Source organism: Melanerpes formicivorus, unplaced genomic scaffold (genome assembly GCF_026170545.1).
Source record: "Melanerpes formicivorus ecotype bairdi unplaced genomic scaffold, bMelFor1.0.p_v2 SCAF_7, whole genome shotgun sequence".
NCBI lineage: Eukaryota > Metazoa > Chordata > Aves > Piciformes > Picidae > Melanerpes > Melanerpes formicivorus.
Window position 1 is genome coordinate 22,094,723 of NW_027142359.1, and position 24,182 is coordinate 22,118,904.

General features: G+C 41.9%; 1 protein-coding gene across 5 annotated transcripts in view; it reads right to left on the bottom strand.

Moving 5' to 3' along the window:
* The window catches only part of RC3H1 (ring finger and CCCH-type domains 1), an 82,825-nt gene that overhangs the window by 22,552 nt on the left and 36,091 nt on the right, over nt 1-24,182 (bottom strand). For 2 of the 5 annotated variants that reach the window (XM_068141353.1, XM_068141352.1), the window contains exons 4-19: nt 22,739-22,978; nt 21,066-21,241; nt 20,093-20,293; nt 18,913-19,045; nt 16,723-16,841; nt 14,677-14,789; nt 10,819-11,100; nt 10,290-10,507; nt 9,016-9,392; nt 7,852-7,983; nt 7,109-7,261; nt 4,767-4,977; nt 3,532-3,619; nt 3,279-3,414; nt 1,171-1,314; nt 497-612 (exon numbers count right to left, since the gene is read on the bottom strand). In XM_068141353.1, the coding sequence (XP_067997454.1) occupies nt 497-612; nt 1,171-1,314; nt 3,279-3,414; nt 3,532-3,619; nt 4,767-4,977; nt 7,109-7,261; nt 7,852-7,983; nt 9,016-9,392; nt 10,290-10,507; nt 10,819-11,100; nt 14,677-14,789; nt 16,723-16,841; nt 18,913-19,045; nt 20,093-20,293; nt 21,066-21,241; nt 22,739-22,978 (2,839 nt within the window). Of the gene's footprint in view, nt 1-496; nt 613-1,170; nt 1,342-3,278; nt 3,415-3,531; nt 3,620-4,766; nt 4,978-7,108; nt 7,280-7,851; nt 7,984-9,015; nt 9,393-10,289; nt 10,508-10,818; nt 11,101-14,676; nt 14,790-16,722; nt 16,842-18,912; nt 19,046-20,092; nt 20,294-21,065; nt 21,242-22,738; nt 22,979-24,182 lie in introns of all 5 variants that reach the window. The other 3 variants (XM_068141351.1, XM_068141350.1, XM_068141356.1) reach the window with 2 other exon arrangements.

Consider the following 24,182-nt stretch of genomic DNA (forward strand, 5'->3'; position numbering starts at 1 on the left):
ACATCTGATTTCCTCAAATGTGAAATCAATCAGTCTCAGCATCTTCACAAAGATTACTGCCTACAAATAAAGGTGAACTTAATTTCAAAGTTACCTTCCTATACAACATCCACATCACAAACCTTAACAGGACAGAGTAACTTTCCTCTTACATTTGGAATATTTCTTTTCTTTGACATGAAAAAAAGCAGGTAAGAGATTTCTTTTATGGTGGTTATCTCCTGTTCCTCCCTAGTAATCATCTAATATTGACAGCATGGACTTTTGGTCTTAAACACAATGCAGTTCTTCTGTTGTGTCAACTTACAGTCTCACTCCACTCATTCACTCAGCTGAACTGCTTGCACTGTGAAAACTCTATTTGTCTAATATTTTCCTAGTAGATCCTTCCACATCAGCGTCAGTGTCAGGCAAGGGCTACTATTTATACATCCAAGAGTGACCCTGATTAATTCCCTCTCCTGTTACCCAAAGAAAGGCTGAAGACCCCTGTTACCTGAACGTCAATGCGAGGTCCTCAGCCGGAACCTTGCTTTGTGGTTCTAACTGTCCATTTTCTGTCTGCTTAGTGGTGCCCAGTTTGTTTTTTATATCCAGTGAAGATTGGCTCTCCTTTAAAAAACAGGACAGGATAAAATTCTTTAACACTGTGTTACAAGAATTGAGACCTCAACCTTTAGGACTGATGCTGAAAGCCTATAAATTGGAGTCACACTGTAACCCACAGAAGCCATGAGACAAGAAAACAGACTCAGTAAGAGATGCTCATCCTCTTGGGACATGGTATTTCCCAAAAGGAAGGGATGATACTTGTAACAACAAGCAAAGACCACAGACTGTAACAGCACACAGACTTCTGAATGCTAGCCTCTACCTGCAGATGATATATCAAGTGCTTTAACATAAATAACTCATGGCACAGTGACCTTGGAGACCAGTCAGTTTTCAACAGATGTATTGCCACACTTATTTTCAAGTGGCTAGAATTCAAATTCTTCTCAAGGAAGAATCTACAAGTTCTCAGGAGGTTCTGAAGAATGAAGAGGTGAAGAGGGAGATGGATGACTCCAGCTGTGGTCATCCAACAGAGAGCCTTTCTTGCCAGTGTGAAAGGGCTGCAGCCAGTTAGACAGCTCTCAACCTCTCTGCCTCCCACCCCAAGGCACTCACCATGCTCAGCTCACGGGTTCTCTTCCCAATTTCCCTTTCCACCTGGTGTAGCTCCAAGCTCAGCTGTTCACTTGAGATCATCGCAGGCCACTTGGGAGGTGGGGGTGGGGGCTGTGGTTGGCCTGCCAGGGTAGTCGCCTCTCTCTGCAACAGCAGCCTGTTACTAACAGCCTAAATGCATAAAGCCAAGCACATACACAACTGAGCAGACAGCACACCAAGCACAGAAAGAGCTCTAGGCCATAACTCTAAAGTATTGCTCATTTGCAAAACCAAGGCCTTCTCTCTTCATGCTCTACAAGGTGCAAATTAAAATCACTTCCAGTGCAAGTTTATCACCATTTTTTACATGCAGACAAGCCTTTTCACTTTTAAAACAAGCAGTGTTAAATACCTTTTACAGTAATAAGTGTACATGGTTTCTCCTCATATACAGCTCCCTTCTCAAAACTAAGATAAAGCACAGGAACAAAGGCACTACTCTTTTGGTGAGCTATCTGTTGTATAAAAGGTATGGCAGCAGATTCTCTTATCTACTCTTATTTCACACCAGTAGAATGTATCAAATTCTACATCAGAGTCAGAATTATTATGAAGTCATACCCACATGTCTCAAGATATGTCAGTAAGTAGGTCTTCACTGACCTAGATTAGGAAGCACAGGAACAGAGAGGGACAACCAACTCTGGTCATTCACAAGCTGCAAGCCACGAGCAGCCATGTAAGAGGAGTAGCCATAGCAGCCACTCCAAAAACCTGCTAATACTTAGGAATCAGTTCCGTAACATGTACTCTGCATTTAAACACATTATGGACAGCTCCACATAGCCAAACATCGGGCTGATCTTCAAGTGGAAACACTCATTCGAGGAGAAAGCAAAATAATCCCTCTCTTCATGCTCTGAGTGAATTAAGCAATTGTTACAACCTCATAACAGGTAAATAAACCAGTAAGGTCTCCAGGATTTCAAACACCTACTTGTAGACTTGAACATAAGAGGTAAATTGTAAGCTGTCATCATGCAAAAATAACTCATTAGTTCTGAAAAAATATGGCCAAAATCAAGGCTCAAAACTTGGCTATATAGGATTTAACAATCACAGTAACACTGAGCAAGAAAAGCAGGCTACCAAGGTTTTGCAACTTTCCAATACTCTTCTATTATGGCAAAGGCAGACATGCAAGATTTAAAACATTTTCTCCTCTTGCTCCCAAACAAGAGCACAAGAACACAAGTTGTTTCAAATAACCAAGAAACACATCCTGCTTGTAACTGACGCTGTGACTTAAGCACTGTGAGCTCTCAACTGATCTGCAATAACCTTCCTCTGTATGCGTTCTTAGGCAACCAAAGTCCACTACTTGCAGCAATTCCTTCTGGGAAAACATTAATGAAGAGTTGCTGAACTACCTAGAATAGTTTTCCTGGTAAATATTTACTGATTTTTCCAAGGAGGAAAGAAGTAGCTAAGGTTTTGCTAAATCAAGTCTCTCATTACATCTTGACATTTCTCCTTCTGTGTCTCACAGAAGACTTCAGCTCATTAATTCTTTTAAGAAGGCAGACTCTCATATTTCCACATGTTGCAAGTGACTACATTTCTGCTAAACGAGGAGACATCAATATTGAACTTTAATTTTCAAGCTAAATATCTCCAGCACCTATCTTCTCAACTCTTGTGGCTTGTGCTGTTTAGGAAGAAACAGGTACAACACAAAGCCAAACATGGAACTGATGAAGGTCATAGCTTTCTGTACAAAAAGAATCAGACACTGTCAATGGCAGTAAAGCCAAGAGGAACACGTATCTACAACACAAGCTTGCCCCTGAGTAGGTGGATGAATGGAGAGAGGGAGTGAGCGAGAGAGAATGAGCAGAGTGCAGATTAAAGTGTCACGTTGCTTTGCACATCAAGTGCAAGGAAGTTTCTGCTGCTAAGCAGAGGTTTACACTGGTAGCACAGTCTCAATGCCTGGCCTCACAGAATTAAGTGCTGTTACTGAATATCATTACAGCCAGGGAAAGGCCAACACACAAATAGCAGCTTTACCAGCTTCTTCTCTCTCCATACCACCTCTCGCCACTCCTCCAAATGCTAGTACCAACCTCTAGCCCTCGCATTTGTGTCTGCTGGCTGATCTGATGGTCCACTTGCTGCAGCTCCATGCGCAGCTGCTGCTCTCGTTCAGCTGAGGGCAACTGTTTCCCATGACCAGCCACATCCGACATGGACAGTCTCTCCCTTTGGGATCAGAAGAGCAAAAATAAGATGTCCAAAATAAATTTACTCAGCAGTTTAAAAAACCTAAAAAAGTGCAAGTTTAGAAAAAGGCAAAGACGACAAGTCAATTAACCCTACCTGTCATTGAAACGTCCCTGAGAAGGTAGATTTTGATGAGAGTATGGAGAGCCTCCCCAACCACCGTGAGTTCCGTAAGGACTGTAGTCTGCCAGCAAACAAAGAAAATCATGTCACGTTATCACAGAAGTATCCTTTAAGTAGTTCAGCCAAGACACAGAACTGGACAGACAGTAAAGAGCAACCAGAAAGGTCATCCCTCCAGGAGTGAGGAAGGCTAACATTTCTCCTGCTGAACTGAGCACAAAAATACTCTGTGTTACTGGTGTCATGTGTGTAATGCGTGACTCTTCCTACACATCCAACAAGGCTTATGACAACCTCCCAGGGATTGAGAAGAACTTCAGACAGGGAGATGGGGATACAAACCCAAGCTTACAGCTACTGTAAGAGCAATTACTTTTACTACTTAAGTTCCTAAAAGACTCAAGAGTTGATAGGTAGAAATACCTAGCTCATACCAGCTTGAAGATTTAGCTGTCAAGAAAGCCAGAGTTGTAGATTTTATCACAGGTAGAATGTTACTGCTTGAATTAAATGAGTTTGTTTCTACCAGGTAACTCCTGAAAAAATCTAGAAGGAAGTTTGGGGGAATATAACTGTTTTCTTAAGATTATTCAGTACACCTTAAGAAAGAGATTGTCTTTTGAAGATATACAGCCTCACGATACATATGGTCAGGAAACAACAACTGTTAAGCAAAGCAAATAAAGTAGGAAAACAATCACAGAATGGCAGGTGGTGGAAGAGACCTCTGGAGATCACCAAGTCCAATCCCTCTGCCAAGGAAGGTTCACTTCGAGAAGGTCCCACTGGAACATGTCCAGAGGTGGGTTTTGAATGTCTCCAGAGATGGAGACTCTATTCACCTCTCTGGGCAACTTGTTCCAATGCTCCATTACCCTTAAAATAAACAAGTTCCTCCTCAGGGTTAGATAGAACTTCTTACACTCAACTTTGTGCCCATTACACCTTGTCTTGTCACTGGGCACCACTGAATCTGCATAAAGCTTAAAGCAGCAACTACTGATAAAGTTCAGTAAAGTGCTTCATTACATACCTGAGAAAGCAGAAAGTTTTTGCATTCTATTATATTCTTTCCTATCTATATAGGTCTTCAGCTATCTATTTCTGAGGCAAGAGACAAGCTTACAGGGCCTGTCTTTAACATGTACTTCATTGCAGTGCTGAAGAAAATAGCAACAGCCAGCAAAACACAAGAACGCACAGGGTACCTGAAATGATTGATTTGGTGGTAGCTCCCTGAACCGCCATGGCCTGCAAGGGCCCAGAATTCTGGTACATCGCTTTGGAAGTACGAGAAATAGCCCCAAATCTCGACACAGTTGGTCGGTCTCCAAACGGAATGAGGTCATCGTCACCAGCCTCCGCTGCTCTTCGCTGCATGTCCAACCGCTGGTCACGCATGGCTTTACCTTCTACGTTCTAGACAAGATATGGAAAAACCAGTCAAAAATTGAGTCAGAAATAAACAGAACCACATTCCTTTCACAACAAGCTGGTACCAGGACTTTACATCTCTCTTGTATCCTCTATTCTATTCATTCTTCTACAAGATCTCCTGTTCTTCAGTTTATAATTCCACTGTTAGTGCTGCTGTCTCTTTAATGAGATCACAGAATGGTAGGGGTTGGAAAGGATCTCTGGAGTCCAACCTCCCAGACAAAGCAGGATCACCTAGGGCAGGCCACACAGGAATACATCCAGATGGGCCTTGAAAGTCTCCAGAGAAATAGACTCCACCACCTCTCTCAGCAGCCTTGTTCACCAAGACTCCAAGGCCCTTCTCCATGGAGCTGCTTTGTGAAGCAGCTGTGAAGGATTAATTGTGAACAAATCCAAGGGAAGGGAGCAGCAGCAGAAGAAAATGGGACTGAAGGGAAAAAACTCCAGAAGAAAGTCAAAGAGAACTGTGGGCACCTCTGAGGGATACATACTTCATCCAAACAGAAATTTCTCTACATCATCTAACAGTCTGTAGAGGACTCAAAATGAGAATTACTCAGTGTAGCACTTACTTGGACATGCCTAGCACATCCTCTCAGGCATATTTCTCACGAAGTCACCAAACTGCTTGAAGCATTCTGGTTTCTAACTTGAGACTGAAACACTTTTATGGGTCAAAAAGTGAAAAGATAAAGAAGTTCTCTCTACTCAAAAGAATTTTGCCAAGCAGTCTCAAAGGGAAAAAAGCACACAGAAAACAAGCTCGATTTAGCAGGATAAATCAATTTGACTTAATTTACTTAGAAGAAGAAACAAGAGATTATCAGGAAGATTTTTAACAAAGCTTTTCCTGAGATAAACTTAGGCCAGTTATGTAAGAAGTGAGGCTACTATACAAAGACAACTAGCTGAAGGCTAAAAATTGTGTGTTAATTTTGGGATCAAAAAACGAAACTCTGCAAGCTTTTGGTGAGGATACGGATTGATGGAGACAGAGAAGATAACGTAGTCAAGGCAGGAAGAAAGGGGTGAGAATGGCAGTCACAACTGAGCTGGAAGCTAAACTCAAGGAATGTTGGTATGCTGAAACCAGAGGAGGCATTAGACAGCATCTACTTTGGAATTCTGGAAAAGAGGACATTTTAATCTCTGATCTGGAGGATACTGGTAATAAACAGAAATACATGGAAATAACATGTTGAGTGTGTGTAAGTAAAGGTGCAATGCCATCTCCATAAAACCCAGAGTTATGTCCTCTCAGAAGATAACATTCTTATTCTTGAAAAAAGAATTCTCATAAAAACAAAAGAAGAATTCACTTGCTATCTGCAGTGAAAATCTCCTGGGACCTTTTTTTCCTGTGAGAAGACAAAAAGAAGAGAAGCACATATCCTATTTGCTTATCTGAAAACTAGCTCTGGGGCAGAAGAACTCTTTATCTAGTGATGAGGAAGGAGGCTGTTTCTGCAGAACCTTACTAAATCCCTTAACTGACTTCCAGTTTGTCTGCATGATTTTCCAGCAGCAAGGATGAAAGACAAGAGACAAGACAAGAGATGTTTGTTGGTTCCTGAACACTGCCACTAGGACAGCAATAAGCTGATTTTCAGTAATCTCAGTACCTCCCCAGGTCAAACACGACAGTGTTAAGCCCAAGGCAAATGCATTGTGTAAGGACAGAGAGTAAAAGGGGGGAAAGCCCACCTTCTAGTTCCTACTTCACACAGTGCCTTCAAGGTCTTACAGGACAACAATTCAGTGGGAAGAAACCAGACACGTTTAATTCCAGTGAAGAAGAGGGGATGCAGGGAAGCCTGCTTGTGGGCAGAGATAAAGCTGGTCAGAAAAATCCTGTGATTTGGTTAAGTGATTTCTGAAGAAGAATAAATTCTGGATAGAATTTTCTTCCCCCCCCCCCCTTACTGACCAAAGGTCACCATGGCAGTGACAAAAGGTGGCAGAACACTTTTGCAGATGAGAGGTGACTGACTGTAATGTACTTCTGAGCTTAGATACAAGCAATGCTACCATCCTGGAAGGCAAGTGGCAGAGTCCCTCCAACCCACAAGAGCACAAACTGTTCCTCTGTGTTCCACTCATCCCTACATACCGCCATCTCCACACTCCTTGCTGCCACAACATCTTTGGGTTTTGCATCTTTGGTTCCAATGTAGGAGCCGATGGTGTCACAGGACCAGGGAGAGTACTGGCTGTAGTCATTTCCCTTGTATTTCCCAGCTACCTTCAGGTCTTCATCCAAATACTGTACAAAAACAAAAATCTGGTTCTGTAATTGAACAGAAGAAGCAGCTTCACTGCCACCCCTACTTAGTTCAACAGCAATGAAATGTGAAAAACACCACCAGGATTATTTTTTTAATCAGATACATCACCATTTGGAATTGAGGCAAGGTATACATGAATTGGGTGAAATTCTAATCACCTGGCTACAGTCCCAGGGCTTGCTGTTCACTTGGCCAGTATGAAAGTTATATTTTGACCTTGGTTAAGAAAAAAAACCAAAAAACCAAACCTCTCTCAAGCTGTTACTTAGTTTTAAACATGTCAGGAGCAAATGAAGCAAAGTCCAGCAACTATGAAGATTGACTACTTCAATTAAAAATGGCTCAAAACTAATTCTCTTGGTGGCACCAAAGCAGATAACTTAGGATCAGTATCTCCAGAGACTGCACTCCAAGAACTTCTCACCAGAGGCACAAAACCTATCTCTGCAACACCTGCTGGCAGTGTACTGCAATAGTTTTCTTGTTGTCTTCACCTATCAGCACACACAAACACCAAAGTATTTTATGTGCATGCTAGTAAGTCATGTACTGGTCAAAATATGCTTACCTCCTCTGAATGAAAAGGGTGAGGCAAGGTTGGCGAAGGTGCAAAAGGAGGTGGAGAGATCACCTTCCTTTCTTCTAGCTGGGCCATGATCTCTTTCCTTCGGCGGTGAAGTTCATCCAGGCTGGGATGAGGCTAAAACGAAGAAAGAAACAGGTTACAAAGTTTCTGAAACATTAAGGCATAAAACTAGGGATTTCAAAAATGTTCTTTGCCCAAATACGGCTAAACATAGGACATATGCATGCTTAACATAGGACATATACATCCCTATGCCAGCCAGACACCAGGCAGGCAGGGTGCCTACTACTTACAAGATCAACTAACCTAGTGTTTCTAACTTCAAGACTTTTAACCCACAGGTAGCAGGTAGTCCCCACTGCAGTCATATGAGGAAAGTGGTAGAACTCTGCAGCTCATAACCTAGTCAGTTAGTTTGCATTTCCTAGTCATTGTGATAGCATTAAACATCCCACAAAGGTGTCAAATTCAAAACTTACATATCTGTAAGCTATGTTAGAAAAGCTTTTTGGACTCAGCAACTTGATTCAGAGTCTTCTATAAGGAAGACCTTGCAGTTCGCAACCTTGAAGTAGAACAAATTTGGAAGAGCAGAATTTTTAGTACCTTTATCAAGGGACGTTATATTTGCACATTGATTTATGTAGGCACAGAGGTACTCAGATGGGCAGTGCAAGAGTTTACACACTGCATTTAGTCTCCACCAAGAAGAGAGTGGCCCTCTCCAGCCTAACCTTTTTTGGAGAAGTCAGGGCCATTTGAGACCTCCACTACTACCTCTATAAATCTATGATTCTATGAATTGTTTAGGCTGGAAAAGACCTTTAAGATCATTGAGTCCAACCACTAATCTAACACTACTATGTCCACTGCTAAACCATGGTACTCAGCACCACATCAACACATGTAAATGCCTCCAGGGATGGTGACTTTAAGCATGAAGTACCAATTCACTCTTACAACTACCGAGTTGACCAGTAACTAAACTGCCTTGCAGTTTTTGATCAGCTTCATTAAACGTAACTCTTCTAAAGTTCAAACCTCTAATTCCTCATAACCCCCTCCATCTTACTGCAAAAAGACTCAACTTCAAGGAGCTGACATTTTCTCTCTCAAGCAACTACAAAACCACAATACAAACAATACCCTGTGGCATGAAGGTCTGATCTGACTGAGGTGTGGAGCGACTGGGCAATAACTCTCTGCTTGCTGGTATCTGTCTCTGGCTTCAGGTACGTAGGGAGGTACAGCTGCTTGTGGAATTTCAATGGGTACGGGGCTTCCGCGCACAATCTCCTCTCGCTGGTAGGGCTGGATGGGGGGATAGACACGGCGGCTGTCGTAGTGCGGTGGGTAGATGGGCTGTCCCATAGGAGGGTACTGCTGGGGCTGTGTGTACTGTGGGCTCACCACACGGTCCTGAAGGTAGGGTGGGTAATGGTCTAGGTATGGTGGACCAGGATCAGGAGCTGATGGAGGAGGTCGGACAAAGCGAGATATTGACTGTGTAGGGTAGTAAACTCCTGGAAACAGGTGAGAAGGAAAAATACAAACAAGATACAGAAAGTTATTAATAGAACTGTTTCAGACACTTCAGTCTACAAATATCATGAAGAGAATGGTGCAGAATTAATATTTCACATAATGGCAGACGGTGGAAGGGACCTCTGGAGGTCATCTAATACAATACCCCTGCTCATGCAGGGTCACCCCAGAGCAGGTTGTCCAGGATCATGTCCAGGCAGGTTTTGAAAGCCTCGAGAGCAAGAGATTCCACAGCCTCTCTGGGTGGATAATAATAAAGTGTAAAACTTTTTCCTTCAAGGTGCTCTGCAGCTACCTCAAAAATGATCATGTCCCTCCCCTTTCTGTTCCAGGGCTGCTTCTTTCCACTTCCAGTCTTATTTTTCTTCCACATTAACTTCATGTAATTTCTCTCTCCAATCTGATGTTGTGTAAGAATTATTCCTTGTCTTTATATATAGCCATCACTTCGCTTTTTAATCCCCTTCCATGTAATCTTTTCTAGTTACAACGTTTCCTCCTAGCTTCTTTTTTGACTTTTTTCTCCTTTTTGTGCCCAGCCCTTCTCTAATTACATTTGTGTCTACCCACTGCATGGATACTGCATGCACTTCTGAAACCCTCATGCACTTTGCATTAAGGAGTTAAGTACTCTCACCTCTCAAACAAACTTCTCTGTTGGTTAAGCTTTATTTCCATTTTGCTCAAGCCAAATTGAATTACAGTTTACCAGATTTTTGATCTAGCTTACCAATTTCCATTTCATTATGCCATCACCATATTAGTCCACATAATATGCAAGAAAATGCCAACTTAAGAGCTTAAGTAAAGACCAGAGTGGAAGAAAAACTAAAATTAATATGAAGATGAAAGACAGAGCTTAGTCTCAAATTTACCTTGTTGGTAGGGTCCTGGCTCAAATGGTGGGGCAGCTCCTCTAGGATCTTGATAAAACATATCTGCTTGGTGAGTACTGTACAACTGAGACCCTCGTGGTACCATCTGCAACTGCTTGGTGACAGACACTGAAGGCAGATCTGTTGGTGCCCGAGCAGGCACAGGATGAGGGTTCACTGGTAAGGCGGAAATGGAGCTCTTGGGGACAGATTCCAGCCTGAAAAGTAGAAAGGTGACACTGCTCACTGAAATCTGACATAGACCAAGACAGTGTTTTAAAGTATAGTCTGCTATGTTCCACCCTTTGATGGCCTACATAACCTTCTCCAGGTAAAACATAAGCAAACAGGGAAGTAAGACAGTTGGGAGTGTTAGCTTTAGACTTCTACTCTATTCTATGACTTCAAAAAACAAACCAACATAACCAGCCCAACCACCCCATCATGCATTCTAGAGCAGGGGTTTGCTTTGTTTCTACTGCATATTTACACACGTGACACTTGGAACAAGAGTTAGGAAGAGCCGTACAAGTCAGGAGGGGATCCAGGGGCACTGCTGCTCAGATGGTCCATCTTCCCTGGCTTCAGAGCCGTTTCGTAACCAGAGTCAGTCCCTCGAGAAATAAGTTGCGTCACTGTGCTGCCTGTTGACACAATTCCATTTGGCAGGGCAGAAGTTTTCCTAGTGGGCAAGTCCACTCCCCCTTCCTCCGAGAGGATAGCTCCTGAAGGCAGGCCCACCTCATTGAGCTGGCCCAGGGAGGCACTCAGGGGTTTTCTGGGAACCAGACGCTTGTTCATTTTACGGAACCTTCAGAAATAGAAACACCAACAAGTGAAACAAAAAGCCAGGGAGATGCATTTGCAAGATTTTAAAACACAGATGCTACCAAAAGCTTCAAGTTGGAACTCAAGTTTCCTAACAGCTTGTGAGAAATTGATGATGAGTATCTGTTAGATCACAACTTCACTGCTGTTTGAGCTGTTCATAGCATTTCCCATCAGAGGAACGAGGATGGATTTTTCATGGCAAGTACACCAAGAATTCACAGCTAAACTTCAAACAGCAAATTTCAAACCCTACATCCTGTACATAAACACATTTTAATTGTAGAGAACAAACCCACAAAATATCACATAAATTATTACCTATAGCAACAAATCACTCTTTCTGTTAGGAGGAAGTTCTTCACAGAAAGAGTGATTGCCCATTGGAATGGGCTGCTCAGGGAGGTGGTGGAGTCACCATCACTGGAAGTGTTTAAAAAGAGACTGGATGGGGCACTTGGTGCCATGGTGTAGTTGATTAGATGGTGTTGGGTGATAGGTTGCACTCGATGATCTCAAAGGGCTTTTCCCACCTTGTTAATTCTGTATTCTGTAAATGCTCCAGAGTAAGAACTCCAGATGCTGCAGCATAAAAATCCCAGGTTTTGTTTTGTTCAGAGAAGAAATTAATAGCAGAGAACTGAAGTGACCGTTTGTGCAACACTAAGCCAAATCAAGCCTTTATTGCCACGTGGCAGCTTTCGTTGCTCAGATTTATGTTCCTGTACCAATATGCACCTTACTCTGTGTAGTTTGATAAACTGACTGCAGAGACAAAAATTCTGTCATTCCAAAAATTAACTGCTTCTGCTATGTCTGAACATAACCCTTTTAACTAATATTCCAAAAAAATCAGCACACTGGCAGTACTAGAGCAACAAAGAGACCAAATTCTAGAGCTGAAGGTCTTCCACTGAACATGCCCCATTAGCTTAGATACCAGAATGCAAGTGGGAGGATGTATTTGTAGGCTGGAGGGTTTCTGCTGTTCATACTGTGGAGTAAGAGGCCATTTCATATGCCAGCATATTTCAACAGGCTTGAAAACCAATGCTTTTGCATCCCAGGCACACACGCTATTGTAGGGGCAAAGAAAGTGGGGAGGAAGGTGGGCAGTTGTACTCTTATCACTCAATCTTCTGATAATTTCCATGTTTGCCCACATGCATGGCATTAATGGCCAAGGCAAAAAGAAGGGTTTTTTGTTGTTGCTGGTTTTCAGCTGTGACCGAGTATAGAGTCAGGAAAAGCATAATCTTGCTATACATATCAGAGCTGTTCAGCTGTAAGGGTTCATTGACTATCTTCTAACCACCTTCATAACACTCTACCAACACCCCATCTTCCTAAACTATAAAATTCAAGCTACATGGTGTTAACAGTGGGAGTTGAACAGAATGCATTAAAAAGGACTGGGCTGTCACCACATTAGAAACACATAAGTAGGGACAGACTACAGCTTTCCAAACATAGTGCTCAGAAGTCATTCTGGCATCTCAAATCAGTCAGGCGAGTCAGCTGGATACAAGGAGATGAGTGGAAAGTAGCTCCCCAGGCTGAACTTATGGCTTTACTTTGGCATCCTGCTCAATACCCAAACCATTTTCTCCTTGCATAGCAGCACTGCCACTTTCTCCTTGACAATTACTGCTGTATATCTGCCTCCCATCAGGGCTCTTGAAGGTGTGGTGTCTGATGGCTCTTGACTCTCTGAAGGCCTGCACCCAGTCTGCAGGATGAGGAGGACTGGCCAACCCTGCTCTTTCTAATTACAACACTACACTCAGTAAAGACGGGCACATGCATACACACCCTTTCCATCACGGGTGACAAAGAATTTCTACAGCATGCTCCATGATTAAATATTTTGAGTAAGTTGCACAATGCTGCTCTCTGGATTTTTATGAACAATTAATCTTTTTTTGCAGTCTCCACACATGCAGAATATAAAAATAATATAAAAAAGTTTAATACTTGCCTATGAACACTGGGTCTTTGTCCCTTGCCAAGAGGAGAAGCAGCTACTGTTTAAGCAAGTCTAGATTATCATTTGCTGTCCAAATTACCACATACTTGCCCACAACCTTCCTGCAGACTTAAAGCTGTGTGTAGATACAGGAACTACATAGCAACAGCAATACATATTATTCTTACTAAGCCTTTTTAAAGGAGGAGCACTCACACAATAGGTACTCAAAGGAATTAAGCAAAGATAACAGGTACAAGGAAGAATTGGAACCTGAAGCTCCCCAACCACCTACAGAAACTGCTGCAACCTGAAAGGGAACAAGCATTCACTTTGCTTCACAACAGCATTATTATAAAGCCACACAAGTCAGTGTGAATAAAATAGGGCTCTTTCACCTGCAAAGCTGACAGACAGTCCTTGATACATACAACTATTTCAGAGGTACTAATAGTGACACTCCATCCTCGTTAAATCATCCAAACCAGCACTACCAATCTCTGTTTTCTTAGCACCAGGAGAGGAGGGGAAAACCCCCAACTGTTTCTGCAGAACACAAGTATCAAAGTCCTATTCTCTGTTCATTTGAATAACTGCCTTTGTTACTCTCAACACCATGTGCTCTGCTCTTTTTTTCCCCCTTCCTGTTTTGCTGATGTACTGCACACTGGCCTTACTATACAGTCAACAAACTCCCATATTAATGCTTCCAGTTTCAGATGAAGGGAAAAAAACAAAAAAAACTAGAAAGACTTCACATAATTTCAAATCCTTGGAGTCTTCTTATTAAAAAAACCCAAACCCAAAAGCAGGAGCCCCTTTTCTTTGAAAGATTTGAATTCTTTTAGCCCCCAAACAGCACGTAACAAGTTATATATGTTGCATGAAAAGCATTATGTAAGAATTTTTAAGAAAAATAAATACAATGCATTGTACTTGAAAAAACAATGCCACAAACCACCTTTGTAAGAGCAGCAGCTTGCTCTTGGATAACTGGGTCCCCTCTACATCTAATATCCATGTAGCTTATTTACAGCAGACTTTGTATGACCACCTTTTTTAACTCTTCAGCAACAGCTTTAACCACTTTTAGGTTACTGCATGTGCAATCTCTCAGTAAGCTTCAAAACACTGCTGTAGAAAGAAAACTCATGAAGCTGTTTTTTAGGTCTCTGGATAGCAGCACAGAACAAGAGAACCCCTACATCAGGAAAACTGCCAGCAAAGTACTTCTCACACCTGAATATAAAGGCAAGGTAAGAAGTATGCAAAAATAAACAACCGTAACGGATGCAGTCAAACAGCATCTTTAGCTGTGTTTAAGTAAGAAAAAAGAGTCCCATCTCCAAAACCTCTACTTAACACTGGTGTGAATATCAAACTTTCACAACTGCATCACAGGGTGTTTTGCTCTGTATTCAAGAACAAGCAGTTTCAAAACTTTAAAGAGTTTACAAGGCTTTTTGCATGATTTCTTGTTAATGTAACAAAGAAGTTCTGCCTGCTCTCACTTCCTAGATCTTATGCACGTAAAGCTTATGCATAAGACGAAACAGAGATTGGGCTGATTTCTACTGTAAGAGGTACACTTACTTTTCTAGCTCCTCCTGTGAATGTGCAAAGGTGCAGCTGGCCCCTCGGGGGCATCCTCCTCTCTGTTTCATGTCTCGGCACATGTATGTCTTGTACTTGCTGTGCTGAGGAGGCTGCCAGGGTTAAAGAAACTAGGTGAGATACCGCATACAAGAGTACTTAAGCAAGAGCTGAATACATCCTCTTACAGGCTTGAAGAAAACTCCCTCAGTGTGTATGTTCCACAAATGTCTAACGTAAAATAAATGAGTGCAGCAGTATTCATGTTTTAGATTCAAGAGTAGGTATTTTGACAAGTTAGTAAACCTTTTTTATTCAAATTCCTTACTGGAGCTTGACTGGAAGACAGCTGATTGTTTTGGGATACAGTTAAGTGGACAAAACTGATAGACAAATGAAATTACTGTGCTTAATCAGAAATTGCCAAGTATTCATCAATCCTTCAGGCAGACTGAAAAAACATTTTAGTCAGCTACTCTTCCTTCGCTTTCTGTTGGCTCAAAACAGCACTTGAGTATCCTTTTCATCTCTAAGGAAGTTAAGTTTCCTCAAGTTCCCCTTTAGCCCTTTTGGATTAAAAAATCTCTTCATTATCTATGATAATTACTTCCATCAATAGTTGAGGATGCACTCCTACAGACACCAGCAGGGGATGGGTTGTCTTCTGTATTTTTCTAATTTAAGTTTCCCTAAGAAACAACCACTTACTGCAATCTTGCTGTCTGCATGCACACCCATTTGCCATTCCCTTTAAACAAGTTCTGACAGGGCCAGAGATGGTCCCAAAGACACTGAAGTTCTTACAGTTTTCATGGTGGAATTAAATCAGAGGCAGAAATGCCCAACTAGGAGCTCCCACTAAGGGAAAGGGCTCTAAAAGTCAAGTCTTGTTTTCCATGAAATCCAGCCAGAAGATGTAAATCTCTAAGCAGACATCTGTACACTGATTTTTTTTTTTCTCTTCTTACTCTTCCCCCACCCTTCCAACTGTAGTAAAAAAAGGATTTAGGCAGGGTGTACAAGAGCTGCACAGCCTTCTGCTGGCCACTGCTGCCAGACAGCAAAACTCTGCCCAATGCTCACTTAGGAGACTTTGGGTTCCCTTCCAAGCAGGGCAGCATGTACCAGGTCTAGGCAATGGTCTCACCAGAACAAAAACCCTTGCTGTTTTTCCCATCCCAACTTCCACTTGTGTATTCCTACTGCTATTCCTTCTGCTGGTAGCAACGCTCGTTAGCCATCCAAGTGAACAGAAAAATGTAAGACAACAGAAATAATTCACTCTAATTTTGCCTCTTATTTTTGGCAGAGATTATCTTTCAACTAGTTCAGCTCCCCAAACCAGCTCTCCGAGAGGATGAGTGCCAATGCAAGGGAGTGGGAATGTGTGACAGACAGCAAAGTCTAGCAGCAGCAGCTAGCATTTATACCAACTTAGCTACACAACAAAATGAGATCAAAAGAACATGTGATAAGATAGCTACCAGATAAGATAATATTGATAATATTTGTATTTGGCAACATCATTTCAATTCTGAAACAGAAAGTTTTCCTTCAGGAATTTAGAAGGTACCTTTGTATGAAGTCTTCCAAAATGTTTAAACTTCACAGACCATTAAGCACAGGTGAACAAAATAAAACAAATAATAATTTCATTTACACAGCGCTGTCTGGATGAAATCCATCACACAAAAACAAACCAAAGAAAATTCTCACAGGTCACAATGCTAAACCTCCCAGCTTTTCTTCTCCGCTCACTCTAGTCAGGAGGGATGTTTGTTCATTCCCCTAAGCTTGCAGCTTTTCATCCTGGGGAGCTGTGCAAAGTAATGCAACAGGCATTGAGGCATGTGTGTGCATTTTGGGTTTTGTGGGGCTTTTTTTCTTTCCCCTGTTTCTTATTTTGATAAATATGATACAGCAGTGCTATTTTTTAATCAGCTCCTCATCAAACCAGGTGCCTCAGATGACATCAGTAAATATCTGCTATTTGATACAGCAAATAAAGTTTCAGACCAAGAATTTCCTAAGTGATTTAACTTTTACCTGTTGCTGATCTGTTCCTTTCTTGCTGTGATTCTGGATATAATCAACCAAGCCGTGAACCACTGTCCTCACAGCAACTAGTCCATTTTCCAGTTGTTCCCATGTTGGAGGTGGTGCATCTATTGCATTATGAAAAGTCATCAGGTTTTTCCAAAACCAGGTAGAAAGAAGCCATAAGTATGACAAAACTTGACTAGACAGCCAAAAAGATTTAACTGGAAATGTGTGTCATTAGATAAAAAGGATTCAGTCCTTTCAATTCATGGATATGAACCACTTAAAGAATAAAGCCACCTATAGACTCAAGGCTGAACCTCACAATACATCAAATGAGCCTGTAAGTCCATCATCAGCATCTCAAATTGTTTCCTTTTCCCAAAAATTTCATATCCCTCAAGAACTCTGTAGTAAATGCTCTCTACTAACTCTGCATGCAAAGCACAAGTTGGGCTGAAAATCCCTGTTCTCAGTCTGCTGCAGGTTAACTCATTCTGTACAAATACCATCGTCACTAGCCTAGATCACACAGGCACTGAGTTGCAAATGAAAATGATGCCTGTCACACGGAAAAGCATTACACGGCGAATCTATGCATCAGCCCTTCACCTAACAGAGCAGTGTGAATGAACTGCACAACCCTAACTGCAGTGGTGTTTGATTTTTCTAGACAATTTTTCTAATAGTTCAATCTGTTCTACAGATGACACTCCCATCACATGCCTACACACTGTGCTGCAAAACACCGGACCTCAAAGTGCTTCACTAAGCACCATCTTTAGCACCAGTACTTCCTATTCTGCTCACAAGGACTAGATTCTTCCAGCAGAACTTGAAGGCACCTATAGAACAGCAGGGAAACAACTCGACAGCTGGGAAGACCAGCACATCAAGACCAGACCCACCCACTGAAACTGAGTGAGGCTATTAGTGATTCCACTAACAAAAGGTGCAGTACACACAGCGTTCTGTCTCTAACTTGTTACAGACTGAAAGCCTGGGGAAGAAAGCTCTACACCTCCTTTAGCTGCTAAGTACAACTGGCTCTCAATTAAAAGGTTAATGTAGTTGTTTGAAGAGAAACAGAAAACAACTCATCTCCTGCAGACAGTTTAGGCCTTCACATTATTTTGGTATTAATATTGATTTTACCAACAGTAACAAGTATAAAACAAAGCTTCAGCCAGAGTACTCTCCATTCCATTCCATCCCTTCCCTTCTCCCTCAGGCACTCCCTCCTCACATTACTGCTTTTCCAACCATTTCCATCTTTCTCTCCTCTGTCAAAAGCTCAGGTTTTAATTTCCCAGGTATATTCTTTCCAACTAACCTCGCCATCCCAAACTGTCTTTCACACCTCTGCAGAATTACATATTAACAAGAAAAATGCTCAATTCCCTAGGATAACAGATCTTTCTTTTCTAGACTGATTTTTTTCCTCATCTTCTATTCAACCTATCAAAATACTACTCTGGAGTCTAAAGTTATTTACACAGAAGTTGCCCAATTATTTTAAGCTGCCTTTAAGAGTCTTCTGAGTGCTGTGCCTGCAGTCTTGAGATCTCCTATCAAAAAGTAATACACAGAATTCCTAAAACAAAGAAAACAACACATGTTTTTTACTAAAGTTAATGAAGCCCTTGATCTGATGAAAACATCCTTTAGTTTGTAAACAAATCACCTGCTCTGGTAAAGAGCTAGAGAGAAACAGCTATCTCAGAGCAACAGTGAAGGTTCTGCATTAAGCAGCAGGGCTCTATCAACCCTCCTGTTGCTCTGCAAATCTGGTTTTAAATTGTCAACATGCGTACTAGGTAAGGAAAACCAAGGAAGCCAGGACGGCTGGCACTCCTTGCAGTCAGCACCGTCAATACCAAGTATACACCACGTAACCCCAAAGGATTATGCCTATTCTACATCCTCATCCACCCTCACTCTGTGCTGTGCTCTTGGAGCAGTGAAATGACTCCTCACATACTTCAGAATCTATCTTATCTTCAGAATAGTTCAGTTCCTCATACAGATTACTGCTGCTTCCAGGCTAGTTATGGATACCACTCAAGAATCTTACATTTATTATGCATGTTTGCATGTTTTCTTCCACTTGATGAACAGCTATCAATTCTTCTGCAGTGTTAAACTACTCTTGATAATTGCTAACTTAAAGGTTTTTAATCAACCATCTCAACTTACCTGGACTGGGATCAATGTTTGCCAGAAGCTCTAGGTGAGGTCGAAGACGATTCAGGTTAGCTGGATCTCCAGTCCTCTGAAGAGCAATAGTTAGTTCCTGAACACTCTGTGCAAACGAGGCTGGGGTCTGCAACTTAAAAAAATTATAATAATTAACTTTCTACAGCTGAAGTAATCCTCATCCTTTCTGAAGGCTGCTCCACAAGCTCACAAGAGCTGTCTTCTGAAACTTTGTGTTTTCTGCACAAACCCATTTCAGTCCACATCTATAAAATTCTCTTCCCGATATGAAGAACACCAATTCTTTGAACACTATAGATTTAAATACAGCTCTAAATAGATAATAAATAGTCAAAACACAGGCTAGTGTTATTTCTAGCAATGTAATCTATTTCTTTTCTGTGTTGTGCTGGCACTCAGAAAAAACACGTTAGCATTACAAACTATTTAATTTAGGTTTCTGAGGAGTCTATTATCTCCAAACCAGCAAGTGTGCACCCTGTTTTAGACCAAGTATAGCATATGAAGAACATGGCAGTTGAAGGAGAAAGCAAGCTAGCAATGTTCCATTCACTAACATCACACCATTTCAGTATGCAAAATCCTTTCATTCTATCTAGACCCTAGATGATTGGCAGAACACCTGAAAAGGTGGGCAAAGGCATAAGTACACATTAGACTGATCTTGAAGCTAGCCCTCCTGCAGAGCAGCCAAAACAACTGTTTCATAGTTTCTGTAACAATCCATCAAATTTAGGTTCTTCCCATTTAAGTTCTTACCCTTTACCCCATGTTCCCTCTAAACAAAGAGATCTGGGCATTTCCAGAGGTCAAGTATTTATTTAATAAAACTGCTTTCACTTGTCTTTCTTAATTCAGGTACAGACTAGGGGGCTAATTTGGTTTCACTAACATTCTCCCTGGAAACACAAACCATTAACCTAGCTACCTTATTTCAGGAAGGACTGGGGAGTTAACCTTTGTGACTTCCCATCTGGAAGTAGATGTAAAGTAGAAAGAGACAGCAGGGTGGCAAAGGGAGCAAGATTTATGTACTAGCAAATATGTATTCTAATTATTTAGGCTACCACACTTTTGAAGTATCAGGGACACTATTTGAAAATTCATGTCACAGGCATTTAGGTCCAAGCTAGGCTGGGCTGCTTTGAGGTGGCTTTACCTTGTCAATGATAGACTGCATGTGGGATTTGTGAGACTGGTCTCCGTAGAGCAGCGAGGACCACTGATCTGGTGCGATGCGCAGGCCGGCTTCCATGGCTATTTGAACTATCTGGGAATCGTGTTCCCTTCGCAGAGCTTCGTACGTCCGAAACTCTTCCTTCAGCTGCATCAGGGAGGAATCTTCGTCTCGCTTTGTCACCTGGTTGGGAGAAACAAGCCAAATAGGATTAACCAGGACAAACCAGAGATTATGTGAAGTCCAAGGCAAGCAAAATCCTCACTCAGCAACTAAGTTCTTCCAAACTAAACCAAACTAAGACACTATGCAGTAAGGACTAGTTTCTACTAAAATAACACACTCCTCAAAGCAGGGCCTCTATGAAATGGGTATCAAACAATTTATTTCAGCTCTGATACAGGTACTGGTGGAACTGTCACACTTCCTATATGACTTCAACTTTTCCGGTCAAGGTGTTTTGTTTATACTGCAGTTTTGTCTGAGGGTACAATTAGCTGCAAAAAAGCATTTTTCTCCTCATTTAGCAAAAGTCAATGCAGTTGACCAGCTAGGAATGAACCATTAAATGCTGTAATATTTAAGCTGCACAGTAAGCAGCTTAAGTTCTTTTTATACAACTCTGATATCCAAGAGCCTTGTATTTCTCTAACCATACCACTAGTCAATTAACAGAGCTGGGGATTTTCCAGCTTTAAGCCTCTTCTAAGGAGGTAAGTTCCAGGGACTTACATACAGGTTTTGTTACTCCTGGTCAGAGTCAAACCCCAGCTTTACAGCTTAAACTTGCAATTTCAGCCTACACTCTCCAAACACATGTGGGATTTAATGAGCGATGCTTTCTGTAGTTACACATTTTGGGGCACATTTAATGTTTCAGGACAATGGAAATTCAAAGTGAAAACCAATAGTTTTCATAGCATTAGGAAATCTCCAAGCAAAATCTTCTCCATACCTTGAAGCACGAGGCTCTGTAAAGAAGCTGAACAACATGCCCAATGCTAGTTTTAGAAGCCTGAGGAAACCGTGGCTCCAGCCTCTGAACCACAAAGAGAACCAAGACCTTCCGTGACAGAGCAGATCCATCTTCCAGAGCCAGCAGAACCAGCTTTAAAGCCTCCTCTTGCATTGCTGGTTGGAGGGGAAACACAAAGAAAAGAGACAAAGGATGAGAAACAGTCCAGGTTTCTGCAGAGTTTCTTCTTTCCCTACATGGGGGTGATCAGCTACAAGACCCCCCACCACACACACACAAACCCAGAAACAGGAAAAGGAGTTCAGCAAGAAGGGAGGGAAAAGAGGGAAGGAACACTCCCAGATTCCCAAGCTGGGAGCGGGGAAACAGGACTTGGAACATTTTATTATAATTTGTCTGAATTTGGGTATCAGATGATAGGAAAACTTCTTTGTTGTCTATATGTGTCTCTCAGTTTTCAAAGCATATTATCTACATCCTACACTTATCCCAGCAAAAAAACCTGAAAGGCTGATGAAGAGCAAGGTTGGGTCCCTTGCAGGTGGAAGAGCAACCAGTGTCCACACAAACACTTCAGGTGGTGTAGTGTATTCTGCTAGATAACAAGCCTCTCTTCCCTTCAGTGGTACAAAAGTTGGTATTCCCAAATGAGGCTTCATTCATTTGTTTCAACAGGGAAAAGCTTCTCAATTATTTTTTGTCTTTAACAAACTGGCTTCATATCTCAAGACATGAATTTGTTGCTCCTCAAAAAGCAAAGTCTACAGTTTAAGTAATGAGACTTCATTAATATTTAAGTAAAAGTCAATGGTTTAGTATTCTATGAAAAAGAATTCTAAAGTATGTAATTTCTAAGATTTGCATACACTCCACTCCCAAATGTAGCAAATCTATCCCCATGACTGTTTTGTAAGTTTATTACCCTAGAAAAAGAAAAGAAGCCATGTCCAGTCACTTCTAGTACCCCTGGTTTTACCCAGAGTCTTATTTCTTTGAGGAACAGCAAGTGAGCAACTACTGACTGAAGGAGTTGGGGCTGTTCAGTCTGCAGAAGAGAAGGCTCTGAGGTGACCTAATTGTGGCCTTCCAGTATCTGAAGGGGGCCTACAGGAAGGCTGGGGAGGGACTTCTCGGGATCTCAGGTAGATAGGACTAGGGGGAATGGAATGAAGCTGAAGGTGGGGAGATTCAGGCTAGATGTGAGGAGGAGGTTCTTCACCATGAGAGTGGTGAAACCCTGGAATGGGTTGTCCAGGGAGGTGGTCGAGGCCCCGTCCCTGGAGGTGTTTAAGCCCAGGCTGGACAAGGCTCTGGCCAGCCTGATCTAGTGTGGGGTGTCCCTGCCCATGGCAGGGGGGTTGGAACTAGATGATCCTTGTCGTCCCTTCCAACCCTGAATGATACTATGATACTTGCTATTTTATCCCAAGAACAAAAGGACACACATCATTTTGAATTTTATAAAAGACTTCCAAAACTACTAAAAAATGTGAGAGACTCCATGAGAGCAGCCCAACAGAGACATCAGCAATTCTGAAGCCCTACTATTAAGAAATTAAGTCACTGCCTAATAAAATCATCCAGGGAACTCAACAACCTTCCTCCACTCTGAATTGTTTCCAGTACGGAAGCAGGACTGTGATGTCACCTACCTGGTCCAAGGAACTGGCATCCTCTGGCTCTCACTGCAGCCCAGAGGTTAGAAGAGAGCTGCTGAGGATTTTGATGCTGAAGAATGAGCTCTGTGACTGTTCTTTCACCAAGTGACCGTGCTGCACGCATTGCTCTGATGCGCCCTTCTTCCTCCACTAGCTGACAATGAACTAAAGTCACAAGTTTCCTTTGCATGGGACGACTTAGCACACTCTGAGTAGTGCTGTTCAGACCCACACCTTCCAAAAAAATGAAACAGAAAAAAAAATAAATTAATAAACTACCTCATATCTCCTCCATTTTTGCCAGCCTTCAGTGACTGTGCTGTGGAAATACAAACCTAGCTCTCCTGATGTTCACTAGAGAAGGCCTATCACAAGTTCATTTTTGTTGGTTCATTTTACTCAACACTGAAAACAGTTCTTGGGAGTCAGCTTTGAGGTTCTAGTCTTGTGGGCCCCCAGAAGGTGCAACATCAAGTGAATTGTCTTCCCATGTTGGAAGTCTACTCTACACCCTTCCATATAGCTTTCCCTGGTGTCCCCTCAAGGGTAGGACCATTCTGCAGTCCTTTCTTTATTCACAAGCTTCAGGAATCACTGCCTTCCTTGATCTTTGTCTGTTTTGAGAAGACATTCAGATTTTTTTATCAGTACACAACACCTCCAATTATTTGGCCTAGCAAAGACAAACTTGTTTGAGTTCACAATTGTTATGGTGATGTTTAATTATGTGTAAAAACTGTGATTCACAAATGTGCTGGGAGCCACTGAAACCAGGTTAAAGGAGTAAGTGACTTGTTAGACATATAGCTGCCAGACTGAACTTGTTTCACAGCACTGGGCCACTACTCCTCAGAGCAGTATAGCTATGACACTGAAATAGTTGGAAAAGCTTCAGACAGCTTGTTGCAAAAATGAAGTTTTTGAAAGCCTGATGTCTATGATACACATCTGTACTACTTGGGTTTGCTGTGAGGATGTGGAGGCACTGGCACAGGTTGTTGGGAAGTTGTGCATACCCTGCCTCTGGAAGTGTTCAGGGTCAGGCTGGAGAGGGCTCTGAGCAACCTGGTCTAGTAGAAGATGTTGCTGCCCACAGCAGGAGGGTTGGATGCAATGAGCTTTAAAGGTCCCATCAAACCCAAACACTTCCATAATTCTATGGTTTTGCAAGTCCAATATACATTATATAAAATCCATTCTCTTGAACCCAGTGCAGTTTTGCTAAATAAGAATTACTCAGATCGATCCAGCTTTTGTGTAAGATCTTGCATAAACAGAGTATTAAGTATTTCTCTTATAAAGAATATATGTAGTAACTTTCTTATTTCACTTTATCCCTCCTCCATAGACAAGCTGCACCACTACAGTTACTTTGAGAAATGCAGAACTCAAAAAAAGCAGAATTACTTCTTTTTACTTTAGTCTACAGAGGTCAACT